The sequence below is a fragment of the Fistularia commersonii genome, chromosome 23, assembly GCF_037954325.1.
Source record: "Fistularia commersonii isolate RoL2024-O1a breed Wild chromosome 23, RoL_Fcom_v1.0, whole genome shotgun sequence".
NCBI lineage: Eukaryota > Metazoa > Chordata > Actinopteri > Syngnathiformes > Fistulariidae > Fistularia > Fistularia commersonii.
The window spans coordinates 5,192,501-5,216,181 of NC_141306.1; the positions used below are offsets into that span (position 1 = coordinate 5,192,501).

The 23,681-nt window shown below is 39.5% G+C and overlaps 1 protein-coding gene across 1 annotated transcript; it reads left to right on the top strand.

Moving 5' to 3' along the window:
• The first annotated feature begins 42 nt into the window (after positions 1–42).
• Positions 43–23,672, top strand: abat (4-aminobutyrate aminotransferase). Its single transcript, XM_086170796.1, has 16 exons — positions 43–175; positions 5,824–5,966; positions 8,562–8,659; positions 8,753–8,782; positions 10,084–10,201; positions 14,044–14,093; positions 14,636–14,716; positions 14,864–14,956; positions 15,387–15,449; positions 15,561–15,624; positions 16,209–16,357; positions 16,491–16,628; positions 16,873–17,040; positions 17,805–17,951; positions 18,242–18,353; positions 18,764–23,672. Exons 2-16 carry the CDS (start codon positions 5,897–5,899, stop codon positions 18,883–18,885), a joined length of 1,503 nt encoding a protein of 500 aa, XP_086026922.1. The 5' UTR covers positions 43–175; positions 5,824–5,896; the 3' UTR covers positions 18,886–23,672.
• Positions 23,673–23,681: the final 9 nt, after the last annotated feature.

A 23,681-nucleotide genomic window follows, 5' to 3' on the forward strand; every position in this document is an offset into this window, starting at 1 on the left:
CTTCATTTGCAAAACACCCAAACCACGTGAGAAGAAGACCCCCCTCCTTCTCCTCCACCTCCTCCCGCTGTAAGAGTGTCAGTTATCTCAGAGCGCGTCCAGCCCGCCCGCCGCCGCTCGTAGAGACCCACCGTCCACGGACACACGGAGCCCCGCGGCTGTCGCCGGACCGAAGGTAGGTGTCCAAACGCGGCGGCGCCTCCCGGGTTCAACGCGGGGTCTCGGCGGGGGTTGAACCGCCGTCACGTCGCATCCGAGACGAGCGGCTGCTGATGCTGCTAAGCCGCGCCAGGGTCGCGGCGTGCCGCAGTCCGCAGAGCCGCGGCAGCGACACGCCGATACCGATAAGACTTTCACCCGGGAAGCGACCACCGGGGCCGGTCGGATCCAGCTGGAACCAGATTCCCCGGTGGTCCTACTGCAGACATAAGCAAGTTTACGCAGGCGCCGGTCGTTAAGAGTTCAGCCGCCGTCAGCTCGGAGCTTCCCCCCCCCTTTTTACAACTCCGGCCACCCGAGGGGTGTTTTACCGGGAGGTGGAGACCCCCCTGCCCGGGTGAACACCCCCGCGGCTGCTCCCGACATACCGGGGAAACCATTTCGGGATAATCGCTCAGCTTAATATCAGCGAGAAATGACTTATTCAGAATTGAATTTCATTGACATAAATAATTGAAAAAAAACTTTGAAGGAATAAGCTTTAAAATTAAAAAAAGAGTGAGCAATAGATGAGCAGGGAATCCCTGTCGGTAAAATGGCCACTGATTATACAGATGTTACCTAGGAAATCATTTCAAATATACAAAAAAAAACTAGAATAATATAAATCCACAATATAACATACAATGAAATAACTATTAAAATAAAACAGCGTTATGTCAACCCTTCCTGGTTGTAAGCTCAGTGTCGGAAGCCTAATCAGTCGACAATAAATTAGATGTTTCCTTTCACTTTTAAATATATTGTTTTGATAGCCCAAAAATGAAGTGAACGAGATTTATTTCCTTATTTATTGAGTGAAAGACAAAGCGAGTTAATGCATTCAGTGCAACCTTCCATCACTAATAGAATTGAGTTGCAAATATTGGTTATTGTCTTGGCAAAACCAAAGGTTCGTAGTCAAATATCACTGTCATATTGACACAGCTTCACTTTTATGACTATTCATTTTGTACCAATGACACATGTAATTATTAATCAATTAGTCGTTAGTTTCTGATTATTTTTTGTTCCTGCAATTTTTAATTTATGGGTGATCAATAATTAGGTATTTTAAAATTTCCTTGTTTTTAAAAGGACTTTGTAAGTGATATTTCAATTAGACTGTATTGTACAATATTTCCAACTATTAATTTATCAGCAAATTTTTAAACACACAGTGTCTGTGGTGGGAAAAATACAATTGAATCTATGAAATGAACAGACAAGTTACCAGAACATTAAAATTAAAAAAAGACCTGCTTGGAATACGGGTAATATAGGTTATGTATTTCTTGTCATGATAGTTAACTGTTAAATTAAACAAATTATTGAGAGTTCTATAATCCAGAGCTTTAAATGACTGAGAACTTCATCCATCATTTGAATAATATAGACAACATATTTGTAATGTGTGTCTTGTTGTGCGATTATGCAAACCAATGCAGATATTGCCATGTTTTTTTGTCAATGGAAAATTAATCATTTCTATCTATGTGCCTGATGTGGCAGAGGAGGAATGGATGAGAACAGGATGTGTGAGTGAAGACCACCTCAGATGTGTTTGAGGCTGCAGCATCATGTAATCAAATGATCAACAGTCCCTTGACAATTCCCCTCACTTCCAGCTCATGATTTCAGTCGGATGCTGAGCAAACCTGCAGACAGCAGAGCGCCACTGTTTGGTAAGGACGCGCAGAAGGCCCAGTTACACAACAGTCCGTTTGTCAATGCAGTTTCAGGTCACATTTGATTGCCCCACACCGTGACGAAGTCAGTGCCTCTGAATCACCCAGACAGATCGCTGGTGATGAAGCATCACACACGATTTGATAAAAATGATCCATTGCAAAAATCTAGAAATAAGCAAAAAAGAAAAATCTCCTTAAATCACTGTTGAACATTGACAAGAAATTAGCTAGATCGGAGTTAAAAATTAGCAAGCAGTTACCAAAAATCATTGGAAATAGTTAGGTTTTTCCAACAATGTTTCAACAGCACCAAACAGGTTAAGTTTTGAATTCAGATCAGCCTTTAGGTTTAATTTGTCTCTTTGTCATGTGCTCAGCATCTCCATTGTTTTTCTTTTGTTTGGTCAAGCCCTGGAGCTTGAGGCAGAAGCCGGGAAGAATAGTACATAATATGAAATCAAGCATAGAGAGATCAGACCGGCAGAGTGACAGTAATTAGAATGCTCTCCTCAGGTTTGTTTTTCAATTCCAGTGGCTGGCTTGGTTCTTTCTCTGTGAATTTTCCTTGTCCTACCCATGCCTGTGGGTTCTGTCAGGCTTCCTCTCACGGTCTTCTGTCACATCTAGGTGAACCCCACCTCTAAACCAACAAGAGCATTTATTTTCTCCAGCCCTCCTAAATTGGAAGACAGACACTTTAAGAAAAGTCAAAATTCTGAACACAAAAACTGCAGTCTTCGTCTTTTAATCACTGAGAAACTGAAAAAAGTTCTAAGTATCTTAGAACAGTCTTTAACACTTCCCATACTTAAATTATGATATTTATACAAAACCTTTAAAAAGATGCAGCAATCTACTGTGTTGAGAGGGTATTTTTCCACACAAAAATTAGTGTGGTATATTGTGTATTTCATCAATAATTCCTCAAAGTAGGAGAACAGCCCTGAAAAATTAAACAAAGAAGGGTTAGGGTGAGGGTTAGGTTAGGGTTAATGAATAACAAACAATAATATTATAAATAAGGAACCAAGGGTTAGATAAAGTCAAAGATAAACAGGAGAGTTCATTTTTTGAGTATCTGGATGATGCATTGAAACTGGAATAACTGGCTTCCCAAGTCAACAACTGTTGAGCAACATCCATGTCGAATGAGGCAAGTGGAAATGAGAGCAGATCCTGCCGATCTGCTGGGATCCCGTCCAGATGTGGCTTGGGACATCAGTAGTAATTATATCCATGTAAGGAGACGAGCTGTGATATGAGTATAGTCTTAATTTAACAAAATGTCGTTTTGACATTCTTCATCTGCTTATGACATCCCTTTGAAACCTCTGTCATCATTTTTCTCAGTTCAGACATTCTGAAGATTTTTGAGTAAAACCGAGCCACAAACTTTCAATCCTTCCATCCATCCATCTTCCCCCGCTTCTCCGGAGTCGGGTCCCGGGGGCAGCAGCTGGAGTGGTGAGGCTCACACCTCCCTCTCCCCCGCCACATGGTCCAGATCCTCTAGGGGGACCCCAAGGTGTTCCCAGGCTGGCCTAGAGACATAGTTTCTCCATCGTGTCCTGGGTCTTCCCCGTGGTCTCCTCCATGTCCAGATGGACATGCCTGGAATACCTGCCCCGGGAGGCGTCCGGGAGGCATCCTGACCAGATGCCAGATCCGCTTCATCGGACTGCTCTCTCTACGGAGGAGCAGTGGCTCTACTCCAAGCTACCCCCGGATGACCCAACTTCTCACCCTATCTGTAAGGGAGAGTCTGGCCACCCTGCGGAAGAAACTTGTATCCGTGATCTCGTTCTTTCAGTCAGTACCCACAGCTTGTGACCATAGGTGAGGGGTTTTTGCCTTTTTGGCTCAGCTCCCTCTTCACCACAACAGACCAGTAGAGTCCGCATCGCTGCAGACGCCACACCGACCCGCCTGTCGATCTCCCGCTCCATCTTTCCCTTCACTCGCAAACGAGACCCCGAGATTCTTGAACTCCTCCGCTTAGGGCAGGACTTCTTCCCTAACCCGGAGTGGGCATTCCACCTGTGCACCATGGTCTCGGATTTTGAGTCCTCATCCCGGATGCTTCACACCTTGTTCACCCCTAAGGGCTCCACTACTGAAGAGCTTTTTGACTGCTTCAGCAACTTCAGCCCTTCAAAAATGGCGCTCACCACCGAGCCCCTGTGACCTGTCCAGGCAAGGGAAAACTGTCCAATGATTGTCTTCTTCATGGCAGGTCTTCTGAGCCACAATTTGTCTGGTCCCTCGCCTGGGACCTGTTTGGCTTGGGTGACCCTTGCAAGGGCATGAAGCCCCTAACAACATAGCTTCCAGAATCACTGGGACATGTAAACCCCTCCACCTCGGTAAGGGGTCAGCTCACAGAGGAGACAAACTTTCTAGTGACATGGAAATACAGTAACGTCAGATGCTTATTTGTAATGTTCAACCTTCAGAATGTTACAGATAAAATAATCAAGCAGAAATACAATATAGATATATTAAAACCAGTAAATTTAGCTAAAAGCCATGGAGAGTTATCTAAAAAGGATTTGGATTATCTGCATGGTTGCTGCTAGTTGGGTCCAAAAATCATGAATGAAGACCGTGGGAGGGACTGATCCCAGAGGCTCAGGTGTGTTCATCTTCCAAAGCCAAAAACCCCTTCAGGTTCAAGTTATGCAGTTTTATTTTCCAATGTCAGTAAATTGATGAAGACTGATGCGTCATGACACCTCCCATCAGAACAGAGTGCATGAATGACTTGGCTGATTTCGCTCTCCGAACCCACCCAGGCTTCGCGCTGCCTTTATGTTCCCGATCCAGTTTATCCCAGTCCAAACTCGTGTGCCATCAGTTGTCCTCAATCACTTATTGGAGACACACACACACACACACACACACACACACATACACATCCACCCCTCCCCTGCTGGGCATATGAAGATGCAGTCTTGTGTAACTCTCCCCAAACCAGTTTCATCCAGTTCATGAGGTGTTGCCAAGAAACGGGCTGTGCGCGCGCGTGCGCGCATGCGTGCGTGCGTGTGTATTTGTGTGTGTGTGTGTGTGTTTGTGTGTGTGTGCTTGCGTGTGCATGTGCACACACACGCACGTGCACATACAGCAAGGGTCTCCTTTGCAGTGTGAAAGCAGATAGCTGGAGTTTTCCTGCTCTGCTGCCAGTGTTACATAAGGACTGGGGGAAATAAGTGAAACGACAGAGCAGACAGCCTCGCTCTTGTCTCCTCATTTCCTTTAAGATCCCTCTTTTGTCCTCAGATGACGCAATGTCATCAAAGATGCGTTCAAGACAGCTTGGTCAGTTTGCTAGTGTATTCAATAACCTGTGACTGTGATAGTGTATCCAAAATTTTTTCATGCAATTCTGTTTTCCATAAACAAATAATTGTCTGTTATTTTCTTTCTGTTACCTTCACTCATTTTAACATGGTTGGAAGTCCCCACGGGTAAAATGGCAATTAATCATCACTAAAAATCAGTAAGAAGTTGCCCAATAATGTAATAGTACGACTAGATATAACCATATGGTACAAGTACCTTTTAAATAAATGGTTCAATTGCCTCAAAATAAGCAAGGAATTATGCATTCAATGAGTTGGCATAAAGAAAATGAGTGGAAAAATGCCTAAAACAAAGTTGTCCATAATCAACAGTTGTGGATAGAACTTTGCCTCCATTTGGGAGAAAATAAAGAAAATAAAAAATGATTTTGTTAAAGAATGTAATTTTTTTTAATTCTATATTTGAATGTTCAGTCCAGTCTTGCATAGAACTGCCGTGTGGTTAATGTGCTTACTTTTTCCTTATTTTCCCAAAAGGCAAATAGATATTGATAAGGAATCCTCATTAGCACTCAGTGCTGACCTAAATAAAGACAATTACATTTAATAGTTTCTTGCCCCCCCACCCCTAGGTGACTTGGTGAACTTTTACCCTGAGGGCAGTTGCTGCCGCTCTCTGCCAACTCCTCCCACCTGACTGTAGCCATGGCCTCGTCCCTGATCAGGCGTCAGCTGTCTCTCTCCCTGCAGAAAAGCCTGCGGCTGGGCACTCCAGGTAAATCCATATCCCTGTTAATAATGACTTGAGGTATAAGTTCACAAGTTATTAGTATAAGTTGTGTGAAAGATACAGCGTGCTTCATATGATTGCAAACAACGGCAAGCTCACAGTAGTAAGATCACATTACAATGATTATCAGTAGTTGTAAACTAAAGGGTCAGAAGCATTTAACGAGAAAAACCAGAAACGCAGTCAGAAAAGCTAAGTATAGCTATATATTTATATTCTATTGTATTATATGATATGATGTTGCTTAATATTGAATGTATGTTTCAAATATGGTAGATGTTCAATACAAATATAGAAAATAACTATAGAAGATTATTATAGAAGATTTTTGAGAGTATTGCCTATATTTCAGGCTTAACTAGACACAGTTGGTACATTCATGTTCATGTTTTTTAACCCTTTATATTCTTCCATGTACTTACGACTGAACCAAATATGACCCTTGTTTATATTTTCTTTTGTTATTTGAAATAATTTCACAGATAAACATCAGTCAGCGTCAACATCCAATGTTATGGTGGTTTCTGTGAGCTTTTTGTCAATCATTTGTGGGCCAGTCCTGTAATGTCGTTCATACAGCAGGAAACCTTGCCAGACCCTCTATACCTTTATCTTTTTTAAAAATTTGTGCTCTCATAGGCTACAATATCCATCAATAACCCAGAGCACAGTGCATTAGTGTATTTGTCATACGATTTTTCCCGACAAGCCAATTGATATTGACAAAAGGGTATCCGGATATTTTATTCATCTTCAGATCTGCAGCAACATCATGCCATCCTAATTTTAGAATTTAAAAAGAGTGTGACTTTGCAACTTTTATGTAGTTGTTTTCTCCAGTTGGTAGTTGGTGTCAGCCGCACTGCAGTGCAGGAATGAGGCAGCGAAGGGGAGGATCCCTTCAGTGTATTTGAACCTTTCTGACAGGTTGCATCGTAACATCTGGGGTTGAGGGGTAATGACACACTTTTCTCCCCATTCAGGTAAACAGAGCAGAGGTCCTCCACCTTTTCAGGTCACGACCCCCTCAGATACAGATACAGATACAGATACCCCCCCAACTCCCCTCAGTTGAGAAGTTTTGATGTGGATCCTGTTTTTATGACAATCTTTAATTCTTTTTTTATTGAGTCTGTTTTAACCTTCTCTTTTATTTGTTGGTTTGGGTCCCACACTGTGAAGTTTGGAAGCAGGCTGAACAACCTTGTAAATAAATGCAGTAGAACATGCAGGGATCAAACTGGTGGTGTTTCTGTGCTGTAAGGCCAAAGCCACTAGAAAGACAGATGCTGTCCTGGCTTACCGTTGTCACCCACTGTCCTCATCTGTACAGAGTACCATAGTGCAAGACTAGTAGATACCAACATTCATTCATAACAGAAACTATTCGCCTCATAAATAAATCATTGTACCCCTCCCCTCGTAATATGTGACATGTACCTTATTTTTCAGCGGAACATATGCGGTATGTGTTGCTGTGTGGGGTTGTTGTTGTCTTTAAAATTTAACCCTCATATTATGTTAAGGTTCAATTTGACCCATTGGTTCAATGGATGAAATGGGTCAAATTGACCCTTAACATAATATGAGAGTTAAAGTAAGATACAGAGAGAATCGTGACCTGACTTTTTCCAGTTCATTTTCCTGATAACTCTCCCAGCATATGAACAAATTATAAGTTTATTCAGTTGTGATTACAACTCAGGTATCATTTTTTAATGCAGACCAGAGACACACAAATAAATAAGAAACCTCTTATTTTTTTGTTAACACAATTTAAACCACCTGTTTTTGAGATCTCTTTTTCAGCAATGCGGTCGAGACTAACGTGTTTTTACACGAATGGTTTTTTCCCCTCCAGCGGATTGAGAGGCATTTGCCTTCAGCTAGCCATTAATCATTAGCATTGTGGTAGGAAATGTCAGCGGTTCAGTGTTAGTTGTTTTGTAAGTCACTTCCCAATCAGTGAAAGATCAAACTCAAAGTAAAAGAACTTTCCATAACAGAGAGGTCAAGGGATGTTTTTTTTAATCATCTGTCATTACTATGTCATCTCATGCAACCATTAACACACTTCCAAATGCCTGCAAGGTACAGTATCTTTTCATGTACTGAACAAAAACAACCTTCAATGCGGTGAGCTGATTGTTGAAAACAAATCCAGAACTGTCCTCATCACATAGGATGGATGTGGATGATGTGGGGAAAAAAATTATTGATGTTCAGCAGCCCGCTTTATTGTTGTTTTTTTTTTTTTAAAGTTACATGTGTCCAACCAAGTTTTATTCTGAATGGTTCAATAACACTTTTTACAAATACATTGAAGAGATTAATGGTCAGTTTATCATGCGTTTGCCATTTAAACTGAAAAATTCTCCTCTCAGGGGGTCATTTTGAAAAACAATTTCATTCCCTTTTTTTTTTTTTTTTTTTTTTGTTTTGTTCTTTAGACAGTTTCTGTTATTTGTTTTAGGATTTTTGAATTCAAGGATTATTCTCATTTCACATCTGTAGACTTTATCAGAACTTGTTGTTAAAATGATCATTAGTGGTTTTGATCAAGTTGAATCCTCTACACAGGGTGTCGATATGCCAGCAAAGCAGCAACAAAGGCTCAGGTGGAGTTTGATTATGATGGGCCCTCCATGAAAACTGAAGTCCCAGGGCCACGATCACAGGTAAGACACGCAACAAAAACACACTCGCAGTCAAACACGTCAACACAGTTGCCAAGTGTCATAAACTTTTCTTTCTTTTTTTTTAACCTGCAGGAACTTACAAAGCAACTGGGGGACATCCAGGTGAGCTGAGATGTGTGCACATGTGCACTTGGGTGTGTGCTTGGCACATGTATGAGTGTGTTCGAGTTGTTGGAGATGTTTGTTTTAAGCAATTCTATGAAAATGACTGCACTGACTCAAGAGGTGTGTGTGTGTGTGTGTGTGTGTGTGCCTGCCTGCCTGTCTGTCTGCCTGTCTGCCTGTCTGCCTGTCTGCCTGTCTGCCTGTCTGCCTGTCTGCCTGTCTGCCTGTCCGTCTGTCCGTCTGTATATAACCAGATGGGATTTTCAATTATATCAACCCAGTGAACCTGCTGAATGAACCCTGAAGGATTACTACTGTTCCTCTAGTTCCAGCATAGGACTTTCCTGAGCATCTTTTGCTACCATATGGAATTGAGTATTTCATTTTTTGTTGATATTGAATGCACAATTCAACCCAAAATAATGAAAACACAACATATCTCCATCTTAGCCATTGTAGGATTCTCCACATTGTACAATATCCCCAGGGATGGACTGTATCCCGATTAGAATAAGATATGACAACATGCATTGTGAACTTGGACAATTAGCACAACAGATGTCTTGATACAGTCCACGATATTAGTTTGAACCTGAAATATAAACAAAGATTACTAGGTCACAATAAAAGCAGTATTAAATATAGCAAACAGAATTGAATTACTAAACACAAAAATAGGTCATTTATGTTTGTGTTGAGTTAATGTGTTTTAGTTTCTATGCGTGTGTGTTTTTTTTATTTTGTTTTTTGTTTTTAGTTAGATTAATAATTGTCCGTATTAAATTGGTCATTGTGACCTTGACAGCCACTATATTGTTACATTAACCAAGCGCAGCAGTGTGATCATTCATTTTCCACATTTCATCACATAGGTGATTATACAGGCACTGAATGACATGTCATATCCAGATATATCTAGTTTAGAAGCCGTTGAGCAAGCTTATCAAATCAACACCAGGCCTATGATTAACTTAGTGTTGGCTAACCATCATCACTTCTACAGGCTGTTGTGACATCTAAATATTTTACACCACTTGGATTTGATACAGTCTAGGGTGCAAAGATTGCTCATAGTTAAATATCTTGTTAAAAAGACACTCAGATTACCCAGAACTCTTTTTTAACTTTGTTTTTTAATTACTTTCACTTCAAAATTTAATCCCTCTGTATCCTTTAGGTGGCGCAGTCATTAGCACGGCTGATTCCCTGTTTCGCTTGTGAATTTTCCATTTGCCTTTCCGTATTTCTTGACACAGTTCTCCAGAACCTGTATGTTTATTTCCACTGTCTCTTCCTAGAATGTCGGAGCCATCAACTTCTTCTGTAATTACGAGGAGAGCAGAGGGAACTACTTGGTGGACGTGGACGGCAACCGCATGCTGGACATCTACACCCAGATCTCCTCCATTCCAATTGGTTAGTAACTATGAATCCAGGCCCCTGTCTCATAGCTGATCTGCCAGCCTCCCAAATCTGTTCAGCTCTAATGTCAGCACAAATACTTCCCTTTCTGTTAATAACCCTCCCTCACCAAGCTATGAAATGTGATGGGCTGATGAAGACCATTTTAGATATGAGTAGCCTGATGAAGAGCAGCTGAGTAGCTGATGTTGTTTAATCCATTGAATAAATACTAGTTGGATGGGAAAACGTGCCGTTCTGCATGTGTCTTGATTCTCAAGGAGTAATGCCACTGATGCTGGTATTAGCGCTTTCCTTTGCGTGTCCTGATGAACCAACTTTGCACAGTAGCAGTGGATTTAAACTTACACAAATCTACATTCATTTGGACAACTGTCTAATATCTAGGTCCATTTTTGTGTTACACTAAAGAGAAACTGGGTTAATGACTTATACCATGAAGTTACAAGGAGGTCACATCAAGCATACCTATATTATTCATTAGTTTGATTTCAAAATTGCTGTGCTACCACCTTTGTCTGTTTGAGGTCCTGTCTGCAGCCGCCCGCCTTCAGACAGAGCAATACTTCTTCTGTTACGACAATCTTTGCACAGCTCAAAGCAGGTCCTCGGCTCTGCCCCAAATAGGGCAGAGTATAGAGTTGATTTGAAAGGTAGAAATGAAAGGTGATTTCATGGTTTGATACTGTTTGCGTGCACTTCATGTTAAACAGTTTGGGCAGCATGTTCCACCCGGTCCTTCTTACGACTTTACATTTTCTCTCTCTCATACGGGTATGCTCCAGGGTTTCTGGCTTTCCCCCACAGGCCAAAAACAAGCAAAAGGTTAACTGGAGACTAAATTGTCCATCGGTTAGAATTGAGGGGTGAATGGTTATATCGCTCCATATGTGGCCCTTTGATTGACTGGCTCCATTCCTTAGTCTCAGCCATGATCAGCTCCAGTCCTCCATCTACCTTATTGGCAGGATAGTTATTATTGATAGTGTCTGAATGAATTAGTAAAAAATGTAGGTGGTCAATAGAAGACCAACTGCACATGCAAGGTGCTTTCCATATGTCCAGTATTATTAACAGAAATATATTGCAATTATCACTAAAACCAGAATCATTCGCAGAAATCTTTTTTTGTTGCTATGAATCAAGACAGGAGAAGAGAAAATAAAAGGAGGAAAGAAATCCAGAATAATATACTCGACTCTGCTTCGATATGAGAAAATGACAAACTAGATATGCGACAGGAACTGATGAACTGAGTGTGTTAAAAAGTATAATGAAGGACAGCTTTGTTCAATTCTCAGGAAACGTCAGCAGGTGGGGTCAGAAGATGGCCTTGCAAACACAGCTCTGATGAGTTCAAGGTTTTTAATGCCCCCTCGCTCTCTTAAAAGAGAGACGAACAGTCACTTCTTACAGCCCCCAGCGCACATGTGAAGCTTTTTTTGTGAAATGAAGACACAGAACATACAGGATTGTTCATGGGTCCAGTGATCGAACAAAAACATTTAGTAGGCTTAAAATTTTGCTGCAGACAAGGTAAAGTCAAGGTCTGGGGAAAACAAAAACCTTTAATTCTAGTCTGATAAAGATTAATAATAAAATAATTAAAATAATAAAATAAGATAATAAAAAGATTGAGACAGCTAAGCTGTAAATCAACCCCTCAACTCCGACTCGGCTGTGTTTCCTCCAGCATGATAACCATTATGTTTTAAGCCTCTGAGGATATGTTAAGGGCCCTGGACCCCCTGAACAAAAGGAGGTTTTGTTGTGGCCAGAAACTCACACTCTAATTAATTCACTTGCAGAAGGGCAGAAACAGAGACTTTCTCGAAATCTGAGTTTGGACACACCACTGTATTTGCCAATAATCTATTCAATTCTGTTTTTTGCTTCGATAGTTTTGTTTGCGCCAAGCACTTAATTTCAACTTTCTACGACTCTAAACATTTCTGCAAATGCTTCTTCCAATGAGCTTCCACCCATGGTTCCTCTATTGAACCAGATAGTCACGTGACTTCCACCTATTTATCTAAGTCTCCATATGAAAGAAGGCTTTATAATATGGGCTTCTCATACAAAGAGATGTTACTTTGCATCTTACAAAGATAGACGCAGATAGTCGGATCGCTGGGGAAGCGTGAGTAGGTTGCGTTGTTTTGTCATTATGCCGCATGTCTCTGGGGTTTGCGGCCTAGAAATTTGCCCTCGGGCATTCAAATGACTTACATGGAAAACCGTGGCAGCTCTAATTTTCCTGTGTGTGTTTCTGCATGCGTGTGCACAAGCTTTTGTATTTGTGTATGCGAAAGAATCTTCAGTAAATGGGACAATCTCAGAGCCGTAGTTAAAATAATCACAGTCATGTTGTCGAAGCATGATATTGGAGGTTCATCTCTCTGTGACTCAGTGCACATTGCTTTGTTTTCCAATTGACCGTGAAATGCTGTATTGATTTTTGGGTGTTCGATAATATGATATCAGACCGTGATCAATTCCTATACCTAAAGGTCATTAATTTCAGTCGGCTGCAATTCCGACTCACATACGCACCCAAAATGTTTATGTCTGGTAATTGTGTAAATATGGTGATTCTATGTATTCCCCTGTAAATCATTCCCATTCAGGCTGAGGAGTGTGCAAATGCTATAGTACATGTTGTATATAGGTATTATGGATCGAATGACAATAAGCCACAGTTTTTTCCAGGTTTTTCCACATTTTATGGTGTTTTTCTGAGTGGAAAGAAACAGGAAGTAAAGGTTAAGATTAGGGGTTAATATGAGGGTCAAATTAGGAAGATAAAACTTAGGAAATCCATCAGTGGGTAAAGATGAAGATTGTGTCTCTTTGTCCTAGTAAAGAACCATTCTCAAAGTAGACGTATTTTACAGATTCAAACGGAGACTGGAAAGGAAATGTGACAGATTGGAGGTCTGACCCAAATTTTGACAGAAGCCTCAACCTCCCTACTTACATCATGTATAATAGCGAATAAAATAAAAAAAATCAAGTAACAGTGCAGCATGACTGTATATTCTGTTATTGAATGCACATGTGAAATTGGAATAATGTCCTTAGCTTTTACAACTGATATTTTAGGAATTCATAATTTTTCAGAATGTAAATTCAAGCCCAGGTGACACGTCAGGATTAAGACTAAGCCAACCTGTTGTATGACACTGCTCTCTGCTGGTCGGGTGTGGAACCGAAAATTTATGTAAGGCAGCCACATTAGTTTATGTAAGATGCAAAATTTAAAGCTTTTGTTCTTTCCATGCCCATTAGGAGGGATTGTCCAGCTTCATTAGGTATTTAAATTAGTTCTACCCAGCAGCATTTATATTCTGTTCACACATATTGGTGTAACATTTGAGGTACATAATATCCACTGCCATTTAAACTGTACTCACCGTTGCACCTGAACTTTGTGTGTTGCACACCAAGCAGCGCTCAATGTTTTAATTGCACTTAGCAAAACCATTCATATTTATAATAATGTTTACAATACCTATTCATTACCAGTACAAATCCAATTGCACTGTGGACAGCAAAGTAAGAATTTCATTGCACAGGGAAACACATTTCCACAGTACATACATGAGACGATAAACACTTTGAATCTTTTGATCTTTAAATCCAATGTATAATTGTTATTATGGTGTATACCACTGTGAACGATTTATTTCTTAATGACTCACCTGTTCTAAATTTCCATGTACTATTTGGGTTTGTCATTAGGAGAGGGGTTTGATGAGACTAGACGACGATAGATTTTGAGTGAAAAATATCTGTCATCCTTTGTCTGAATCCAATCCTGCTCTGTCTTTCCTTAGGTTACAACCACCCTGCTCTCCTCAAATTGATGGCCAATCCCAATAACCTGGTAGGTCCACAGCATGTGTCCGACCACTTCCAAGAAGAGTGAGATGGCCAAATTTGTGCCGATCTTTCATCTGTTTATGATGGTGTTTTAGAGCCAATATTCGTTAAAATATCCACATAGAGCTGAAAGATAAGCAGAAATAATCCAACATTAAAGATAAGAAAGAATTAGACTCTTGAGATTTTAAGACATAGTTATTCATGTAAAAAGATTTTAATTTGTTGGTAGTTTCCTTCTTGATATGGTACTTCAATCCCTACACTTTTAACAAGTTATGATATTATAATCTCAGGAAGTATACAAGATTTTTCTTGTAAGTCCTGTTTCCCACTTTTCCACTCATATCAGTATTATTGTGTATTTATGTTCACCTGTAATGACTGAACTTTTTAAAATTACGTTTTTACTATATCTCGTTATTTTTAGCTGTGTTCAAATCACTGAGATTGTAAGATGTGTGCGTATATACGCATCCGCATGATTGTGTATGTGTGCAACCATGCCTGTATATGTGCCAATTGGTTGTTTTTTCTGTCTTGCAGAGTGCGTTTGTGAACCGTCCGGCTCTTGGAATCCTGCCACCTGAGAACTTTCCAGACAAACTCACTGAAAGTCTTCTTTCGGTTAGTTACACACGCCCAGAACAACATGTAACAATTCCAAATGCTTAGTAGGTTTACTGGTTTCACTACCATTGTATAATCGATTTATTAAATCATGAGTATTCTACTTAAATGTATAGCACTACAGCACGTCTTCCCTCCTGTTAGGTGGCTCCCAGTGGGATGAACATGGTTCAGACAATGGCCTGCGGCTCCTGCTCCAACGAGAATGCCTACAAGGCCATGTTTATCTGGTACAGGGTGAGTCATTGCATACACAGATTGTGTTATTTGTTAAATCTAACCATATGTGGTAGTTCAGAGGTTTTAATAGAATTAATGTGACAAAATGAAAATGAAGATATGTTGATAGTCAGGAATATTTTGCTGCACCCACCCACTGCCCCAGGCAGTCCCATTTTATTTACGGGGAATCAACTGTATCAGATTGGTGTATGACGGAGACGGTATCAGAACATCGTTATTTCCAGGAACACAATATGTGACTCTGTTTATATAAACCTTTAAGCTTCAGGTCCTTGACTATAAATCGTGTGTGTGTGTGTGTGTGTGTGTGTGTGTGTGTGTGTGTGTGTGTGTGTGTGTGTGTGTGTGTGTGTGTGTGTGTGTGTGTGTGTGTGTGTGTGTGTGTGTGTGTGTGTGTGTGTGTGTGTGTGTGTGTGTCATTTAGAACAAAGAAAGAGGCCACAGCACACCCTCTGAGGAAGACCTCACCTCCTGCATGATAAATCAGGTCGGTAGAGGAGCAGTTTTAACTTTTCGAGACACAGCATTGAACATATACTCATCCATTGATACATTGTATTTATTTTTATTATTTTGTCCTCTTTACTCAATGTTTTAGAGCCCAGGATGCCCAGAGTTCAGTATTTTGTCTTTCATGGGAGGTTTCCATGGAAGAACATTGGGTAAGATTACATTAACATCATCAATGTCAGCCTTCATTGCTTCCTTTCTAGCCTTTAAAGATATAAATCTAGCAAATTTTATCAATACTCTCCAGCAAAGTTTGCGTGGGGCATTTGTCTCACATTTGAAATATACATAATGGAGCTTATCAGAGAAATTGATTACCATATTTATAGAATCTATGATTGATGTTATAGAATCTATGATTGATGGATTCTTGACATCATCATCTAAAAAGCTCTGGTTCTTTTCCAAGCAGTTACAATCTCGAGTAAGTAAATGTGCAGTGATTTCTGGAAGAAAAATATCTTGAGTTTCTTGAATGTCATTTCTGCCAGTTGAGCTCCACAGGAGCATTTTTTTTTTTGTGTGTGTGTGTGTGGGTGAAAAAAGCATTCCTGTTCTGATGTCTCCAACACATAGCAATTCACAACAGAAAGCTTCATAAACATGTCTGTGGGACGGTAGAATGATACTTATACTGTAGATATTATTGAACTAATAATAGATTAATAGATATTATTCTTCTATTATTGTTTAATTTTTATTATTATTCATCTTTTTAATTTTTTTCATTTTCCAGGTTGCTTGGCAACCACACACTCCAAAGCAATCCATAAACTTGACGTGCCCTCTTTTGACTGGCCGATTGCTCCGTTCCCTCGACTTCAGTACCCACTGGAGGAGTTCACCAGGGAGAATGCACAGGAGGAAGCTCGCTGTTTGGAGGAGGTTGGTGTACTTTAAATATGAATGCATAACCACTGTTTTCAAGTTTCAAAAAGAGGTAATGTTTGTTTATTTTACATTTTGAAAAAGGAGTGTCACTTTTCTTTTCATTAGTAAATTGACTGTGTGTTTCCAGGCTGAGGATTTGATCGTGAAATGGAGGCAGAAGGGAAGGCCCGTTGCTGGGATTGTGATTGAACCCATCCAAGCTGAAGGTGGAGATAACCATGCCTCGGCAGACTTCTTCAGAAGCCTCCGCAGCATTGCGCGCAAGGTAAGCAAAATCACAAAAGCATGGCATTCTTTTAAAAGTCAGGCTTGTTCTGCTCATGTTGAAATGCATTATTCCAATGACATGGTTTATTATTTGCAGAAAGTCATGTTGTAACGAAGTTGAAGGCCACAGAGCCACATAACAAACATTTTATGCTGTTGTTGCTTTTTGTCATGCCTGCAGCTGCAAATGATCTTGGTTACATTGTTGTGTCTCCATCTGTTAATGTTTTTTTTCTTCCTAGCATGGCTGTGCTTTCCATGTGGATGAAGTCCAGACTGGTGGAGGCTCCACAGGGAAGTTCTGGGCCCACGAGCACTGGGGCTTGGACGACCCGGCTGACATTGTCTCCTTCAGCAAGAAACTTCTGACCGGTGGCTTCTTCCACAAGACGGAATTATTGGCTGATAAGGTTTGCCAGATTCTAAATAGTTTACTTTTCTAATGACATAAAAAGGTCTGGTAGAAGCCCCTTGCGGCCGCAGTGAGTAATGACACCCTGATGCAGAGCGGGCAAACATCACGGATAATGTTGTTGGACAGCTTCAGCACTGGAATTACATTTTTAGTTTTTCAGTATGACACAAGATGTGCAGATGATACACAATGCAAATTTCTTCACTTTATTGCTCAGACACCCTTAACTGAACTACAGACTCTTCGGGCCTGGCCACAGAACAGGACAAGGAAACGTATAACTATATTACAACACAGACCAGAGGAAGCACTAAGCTATCAAGGGTTTTTTTTTTTATAAGAGATTTCAGCTTTAACCTCGCTGGACCTTGGTCTTGCACATTAGTTCCCACATATTTGTAAAAAAAAAAATCCTGAATGTGTTTTTGAATGTGAGAGATAAATGGTTACTAAAACAGATAATGTAAGGAACGACCTGGGGTACGTTCACTGATGACATCCCTTACTGATACCAGAGGTCAAACTGTCCCCATATGAAATCTACATTGTGAGAAGAAATGACAAACCTTTTCTGATTTTGAATTGCTCCAGAGCAAGACTATCCAAAGCAAGTGTGTCTATTTAATGGAAGCCTTTTTGTGATATCTGATAAAGCAAAACTAGTGCAAGTGTTAGGAAGCACAGTGTCTCATACACTGTTACATCAATAGTTCAATCAGTTCGGTCCTAATTTTAATTCACTTGTGTACGATTCATCAGCCATACCGTATCTTTAACACGTGGATGGGTGACCCGTCGAAGAACTTGTTCCTGGCGGAAGTTCTCAATGTGATTCGTAGAGAAAACCTCCTGGAGGAGGTGACTCGTTCTGGGAAAGCCCTGCTAAGCGGCCTGTATGAGCTGCAGGTAAGGTCTTTAATGAATATAGATCTACATATGTAAATTTGATTTACCTGGTCCAAACCACATGCTATTGACATTCAGAAGTTACTGACCTATGCTAAGCTGAAAGTAAAAAAGCGCATTTACACAATATGATGCAATGTAGAAAATACGGCATCGCCACTCAAGGTGGTCTTGTGTGTGTGTGTGTGTGTGTGTGTGTGTGTGTGTGTGTGTGTGTGTGTGTGTGTGTGTGTGTGTGTGTGTGTGTGTGTGTGTGTGTGTGTGTGTGTGTGTGTGTGTGTGTAACCCAGGCTCAGTACCCAGGCATACTAAGCCGAGCTCGAGGACAGGGAACCTTCTGTGCCATTGATGTCCGCGATGACGAAACACGTAACAGGGTTCTTCAAAAGACCAGAGACAAAGGTAATAACTCCATATCATTCTGTTTTCTACGGAACAACTAACTCCATGACAGAATATCAGGGCAGGGAAGTAACATGGACTTTTGACAGTCAAATCCTGGAAGATTTAATCACTATTCCACACTTTTTAAGTAATTTCTTTATCGGAGTTATTTTAAACTAGTTAGTGTAGAAATTCAGTGAACATTTAGTCCAAACAAAACATTTCAGATTTTCTGGTCCGTTCTGATTCTCATAACATTTTAATGTTATTTTTCACTGACTTTTGGGACGAATTACATATTTAGTTTGTTTTCATACATTTAATTTTTTTTTTTCTGGCATCAGGTTAGTAGTCAGTTAATTGTGACTAATGTGGTGGTTCGTTTTCCAACTCGCAGATGAACATCGTCACCACTTTGTCATTGACAGGTGTCCTCCTCGGAGGCTGCGGGGATCGGTCGATCCGTTTCCGTCCGGCTCTGGTGTTCAAGGAATACCACGTCCACCTCTTCCTCAACATCATCAATGATGTGTTGGCTCAGCTCAAATAAATCCCAATCCAGATGAAACCTTGGTGACACCAGTAAGTGAAGAAAACAGGGAGGCTTTAGATTCGTGGTCCGTGTCTGGATAAGCACAAGAATCAACACTAACAGACTCTTCTGATCTCGGATTCAAGATTCAAGGTCACTTTGACATGGTTGTCGGCCAGTTTTCAGCTCATTAGCCATATGTTGTGATTATAAATGGGATGATTCTCATGGAATCTTAATGTCACAAATGAAATTGAAAAAAAAAATGCTCGCATCAACAAATTTATTTGTTAGTGTCTGAAGTGTTGTGTGAGTTGTTATAACAACTTTTTCCAGAACAAATCATTAGAAATCTCATTGCGACAACAGTATGAAAAAGTCAAGAGTAATAGGAAATCTAATGTATAAAATAGTCATGCACTGTTACTTGAAATTTGTAATAATATGTATTTATAATTTTTAACATTTAATTTTTTAGTTTGATTTACAATGAATTTTCTCATTGCCATTATTACCTTCCACACAACAACAGCCAGACTCAGCTCAAAAAATGCAATAAAACACAACATAATTCATGTTAAGGTCAGAATTTCTCTGTGCGTTATTGGCTTCACAATTTTTTTATTTGTTATTCCCATAACAGAAGTTTTATAATGACACAACCAGCCCTTTTGAATTCACAGACATTAGGGGAAAATATAACGTTGAAATTAATCTAACCTCGATTAGTATTTCTTGTTCACATTTAGTCACTGGGGTTGCATTCATGTGTTTTCTATGCTTTTTTTTTATTTTGCAGGTAAAATAACTTTAAAATATCCCAAAAGAAATTTTAGGCTCTGAGACGCTGATAAAGTTGCCACATCAAAAGGCAACTGTGATTTACCAAAATGGGGAGAAAAAAAACTTTTTGCTATTTCCAGTGGAGAAATTAAAAAACAACATTGAACATGTAATCTTGACTAGAAAATGCAAGTTTCCTTGAATAAACTAAGAAAACAAACAGGGATGAAATGAAGATATTTATTTTAACCCAATAGCCCCTTGGCCCCTTCTCATATGACATGATAATGGCTGCTGACTCAAGAATTGAGGTGGGCTGAAACATGCAGATATTTATATTTCTATTTGCTGATTTTCTGGAAGTTTGGTTAGAATTTGCAATAAAAATCATCTTAAGCAGTCTGACTGCTGATGAGGTCTGGGTTAATGTGAAGGGCAATATGAAACCATGGGGTCCATATTACTTATTGCCCTTTCATGGATGCAGTGAAAGAGGAGATGAAGGTAGTATGTGTGAGAGAAGAGGGTTAGAGGTTAGAGATGGCGGCAGATGATTTGCTGTGGCGGTCCTTGAAGGGAACAGCCATAAAGAAAAGTAGACTAACAGAATCTGAAAGGAAACTTTCCAACAGGCACATCTTTGGAAAGATTATGTATTGTTGACCGACACTCAGCACTGGACCAAGGTGGATTGAGCCCACATATTTTGAAACAGTTTGTTAGCTGAATTAACAACTTTGCCACCTTTGCTGATAACCACTTTTGGTCTGGTATCTGTAGATCCACTCTTCAGAGGTAGATCACAGTAGCACTAGTCGTACCCAAAAAATAATGTCACCCATGAGACAGGACCAAGGCTAAGTCAGATCTAGCCTTCCATTACTTGAAGTTAGATGAGACTTTTGAAGACTATGAACCAAACAAATCAAATCAAGATTGTTAAACAGATTATTTAATGATATTAAGTCTTAATTCAATGTCCACGCCAGTTCACAATCCATTCTTTCTCAACATCAATGGGGACTCCATATGGAAAAAGTCTTTTGACCGTCACCAATAACTGTCTCCAATGGTAATTCCTTGATTCATTCACTACAAACAGTTTGTCAGCTGCTGGCTCTTCCTGTATACAACTTTCTTAAAATATTTGTAATCAAATGTGAATCTGGTTTTTTGGGGTTTTTTTTTGTTTTGGTTGTTTTTTAATCAAAACACAGTTAAAAAGCAAGTACCTCTCCCACCTTCATCCAGCCTACTGTCTTTGAATGGATCAGTATTTTTCCCCCCAACCAGCAAAGGGAAGATCATCATCACTGGAGCTGTCAGATTAACTGGCAAGTCCAACAAGTTTTGTTGAGCCAGCCTAAAAGTGTGTCAGTGTTTTTAGCAGGTAGCTTTGAAACAGGGGTTCTCTCTTAATTGGATATGTTTCAAGGAAACAAATAGGCATATCATAATTGAAAAGGATTTTAACTGTTTTCCTTTTTTAGCAATAATAATTACAGAAACAATAACTATCAATTTTTAAATGACGAAATGAAAATTGTTTGACTGAATATCTTGATTTTCATCTTTTGTAAAAATTACCCTACCCTGAACTTTGTCAAATAACCCCCACACTGAGAACCCCTGCATCTGATCATTGTAAAAGATGTTGCAATGTATGTTTAACACTCCAACGCCAGGATCATCATCTGAGCTTGATACCCGAATGTTTGTTTCGAGGAGACGGTCCGCCGTCTTAGAAACCAACCCAGTGTTTGTGATCTGGCGCCAGCCTGCATGTTGTTTTAATGGTGTCCATTAGAAATGTCCCTGTAATGATACTGTGTTAATCTTGATAGAAATAAGCTCGAGATGTTGTACCCCAGAAAAATGTCAATCTTAAATGGACCAGGAAAATGTCAATGATTATTTAGTGCCTGCATGTTACTTCAATGTGCTTTTTATCTAACATGTTTATTAATTTAATCACTAGACCAATTTTACTGTCTGTCAAAGAAGTTGATTTCCGGCAAGAAAACTCACTCCTTATATCTGGAAACAGCACAGAATCACAGCAGCCAATTACCCAGTTCACTCCAGGGTTAACCAACATGAATAGTTGCATTAATTACTTCACGGGATGGTAAAAATGCAGACTCTTAATTACTGAAAAAATCCCTCAAGTTAAAAAATAATATTTTAGACATCATTTGATTTTTATTCTCAGCATGTTGAGTATTTCTTGAGCTCATTCAAGGTTGTTAAACCTTGTATTGTTTCAGCCTAAACTCAAATACTAGTAGCTTGGCCCTGAAATCACTGGAAAAGCTGAAACGCACTACAGTCGTTTAAGATCACGTGTATTCGTCAGATCTGATTTTATCTACATCAGAAAAGGCTGCTGTGGGAAGCGCCTGTCATTTTCTTTCAGTTTTGAGGTTTTTTTTTGTTTGTTTGTTTTTCTTCATCCAAATCGGCTGTCATTTTCCCTTTTCATTTTGTCTCACTCTACTCAATGGATTTGTGTGATACTTTAAGACAAAAGGTTTATTATTACTTCAGGAAAATAGGGAACAGTTGTTCGTTGTAAACAATAATTACCTATTAATTGTCATTTACATTGCAAGATGAAACAATTACCATATGATAATATTACCTGAGTGGACTGTTTCAAATAGTTTTTTGGATGAAACTATTTTTTAAAACAATTTTACCACGTTACAATTAATGCTTGTAATTGTGAAAACATTCAGTTATATTGATTCAGGAGAACCTGATTCAAAAAAAGGAAAACGCACATTTTAAGTTTTTTGTTAATTTTTACTTGATGTCTTGACGTGTTTTTATAATTTGTTGTAAAAATTCTGGTTATTGTGTTTCTAATTTTACATCATTTCCTATAATGTTGTACATAAAAGTACAAGGTTTCCTTGTACTTTTGTGTTTCATAAAATCACAGCTTGCAATTTAGAGCCTTGTGCCAACATAAATTACTTTGAAGTTAAACCGAAAGCATGGTTCTCGACTGCATTTTGCTGCATTCCTCCTCCTGTTCGGTCTGATGGCACATACAGAGTTTCAGTGTCATCATAGGATTTATTCCCAAACTAGCTCAATTGCTGAGATTGAATGCCACGCACAAATTTATTTTACAGGGTCTTTGCACATATTAGTTATTGCACAAAGATGTAGCATGTGCAACAGGTTCATAGCACATGCGTAACTAACCGCTCAGTTGCAAACTGATCTGCCAGAACACTTCAGACCTGAATCCCAGTCTGTGGATGTTCAAGTTGAAAAAAATGTAAGAGTCAATCCATGCAAACTGTTCAGTTCAAGTCCTCCATATTTCTTGGCTCATAAAAACTGAGTACTAAAAAGGGAATTTCAAGCACCCGTGATATCCGATCACCTCTGAAACATTGTTTGATTGATTAATGAAATTGGTAATTCAGAACATAGCCACCGTGTAGCTCAAATTATATGAGGAAAATATTTTTTTAAATTAATGTAAAGTCATGTTGACTATTTTACTTAAGTGCATGCTACATGTGTTGCTAGCTCTGACTATGAAGACTATTTTAGCCACATTTCTTGGATTCATTATTATATATTTTTTAATTTATTTTTACAATATAGCCTGGGCCAACTGATATCTGGATGCAACGGGTAAAACATTAGGGCCTCAGGCTGAAGGCTAGAAAAGATGTTGAACAAACCCATGTTTGAACAATATGTTTCAACCTAAGATTGGAGGTCTGACCTGAAGGGTGTGCATGGAAAGATTCATTGTCCAGTAAGCAACAGTGGGTCGGGGGTCATCGCAGGGATAATGTCAGTCAGTGTATGAAGAGATAGAGCTGCTTATGAGTATCTTTTAAATGTTTTGACATTAACTATTTGCACTTGTGATCTGATCTAGATGAATAATGATGTAATTATTTTAGATGGCTATAACTGTTGTCTTTAATACATTCTGTCCATGTACTGTGATAAATAAATGAGTTGACTCTCTCCAGGAGTCAACAAGTAACCTAGTTGAGTTT

Bases quoted from the DNA above. Each gene is read 5' to 3' on its own strand.
- abat (XM_086170796.1), top strand. From the start codon at position 5,897: ATGGCCTCGTCCCTGATCAGGCGTCAGCTGTCTCTCTCCCTGCAGAAA. The intron at 5,967-8,561 runs GTAAATCCATAT...TCCTCTACACAG, and splicing joins CCTGCGGCTGGGCACTCCAG to GGTGTCGATATGCCAGCAAA. The intron at 15,625-16,208 runs GTAAGATTACAT...TTCATTTTCCAG, and splicing joins TTTCCATGGAAGAACATTGG to GTTGCTTGGCAACCACACAC.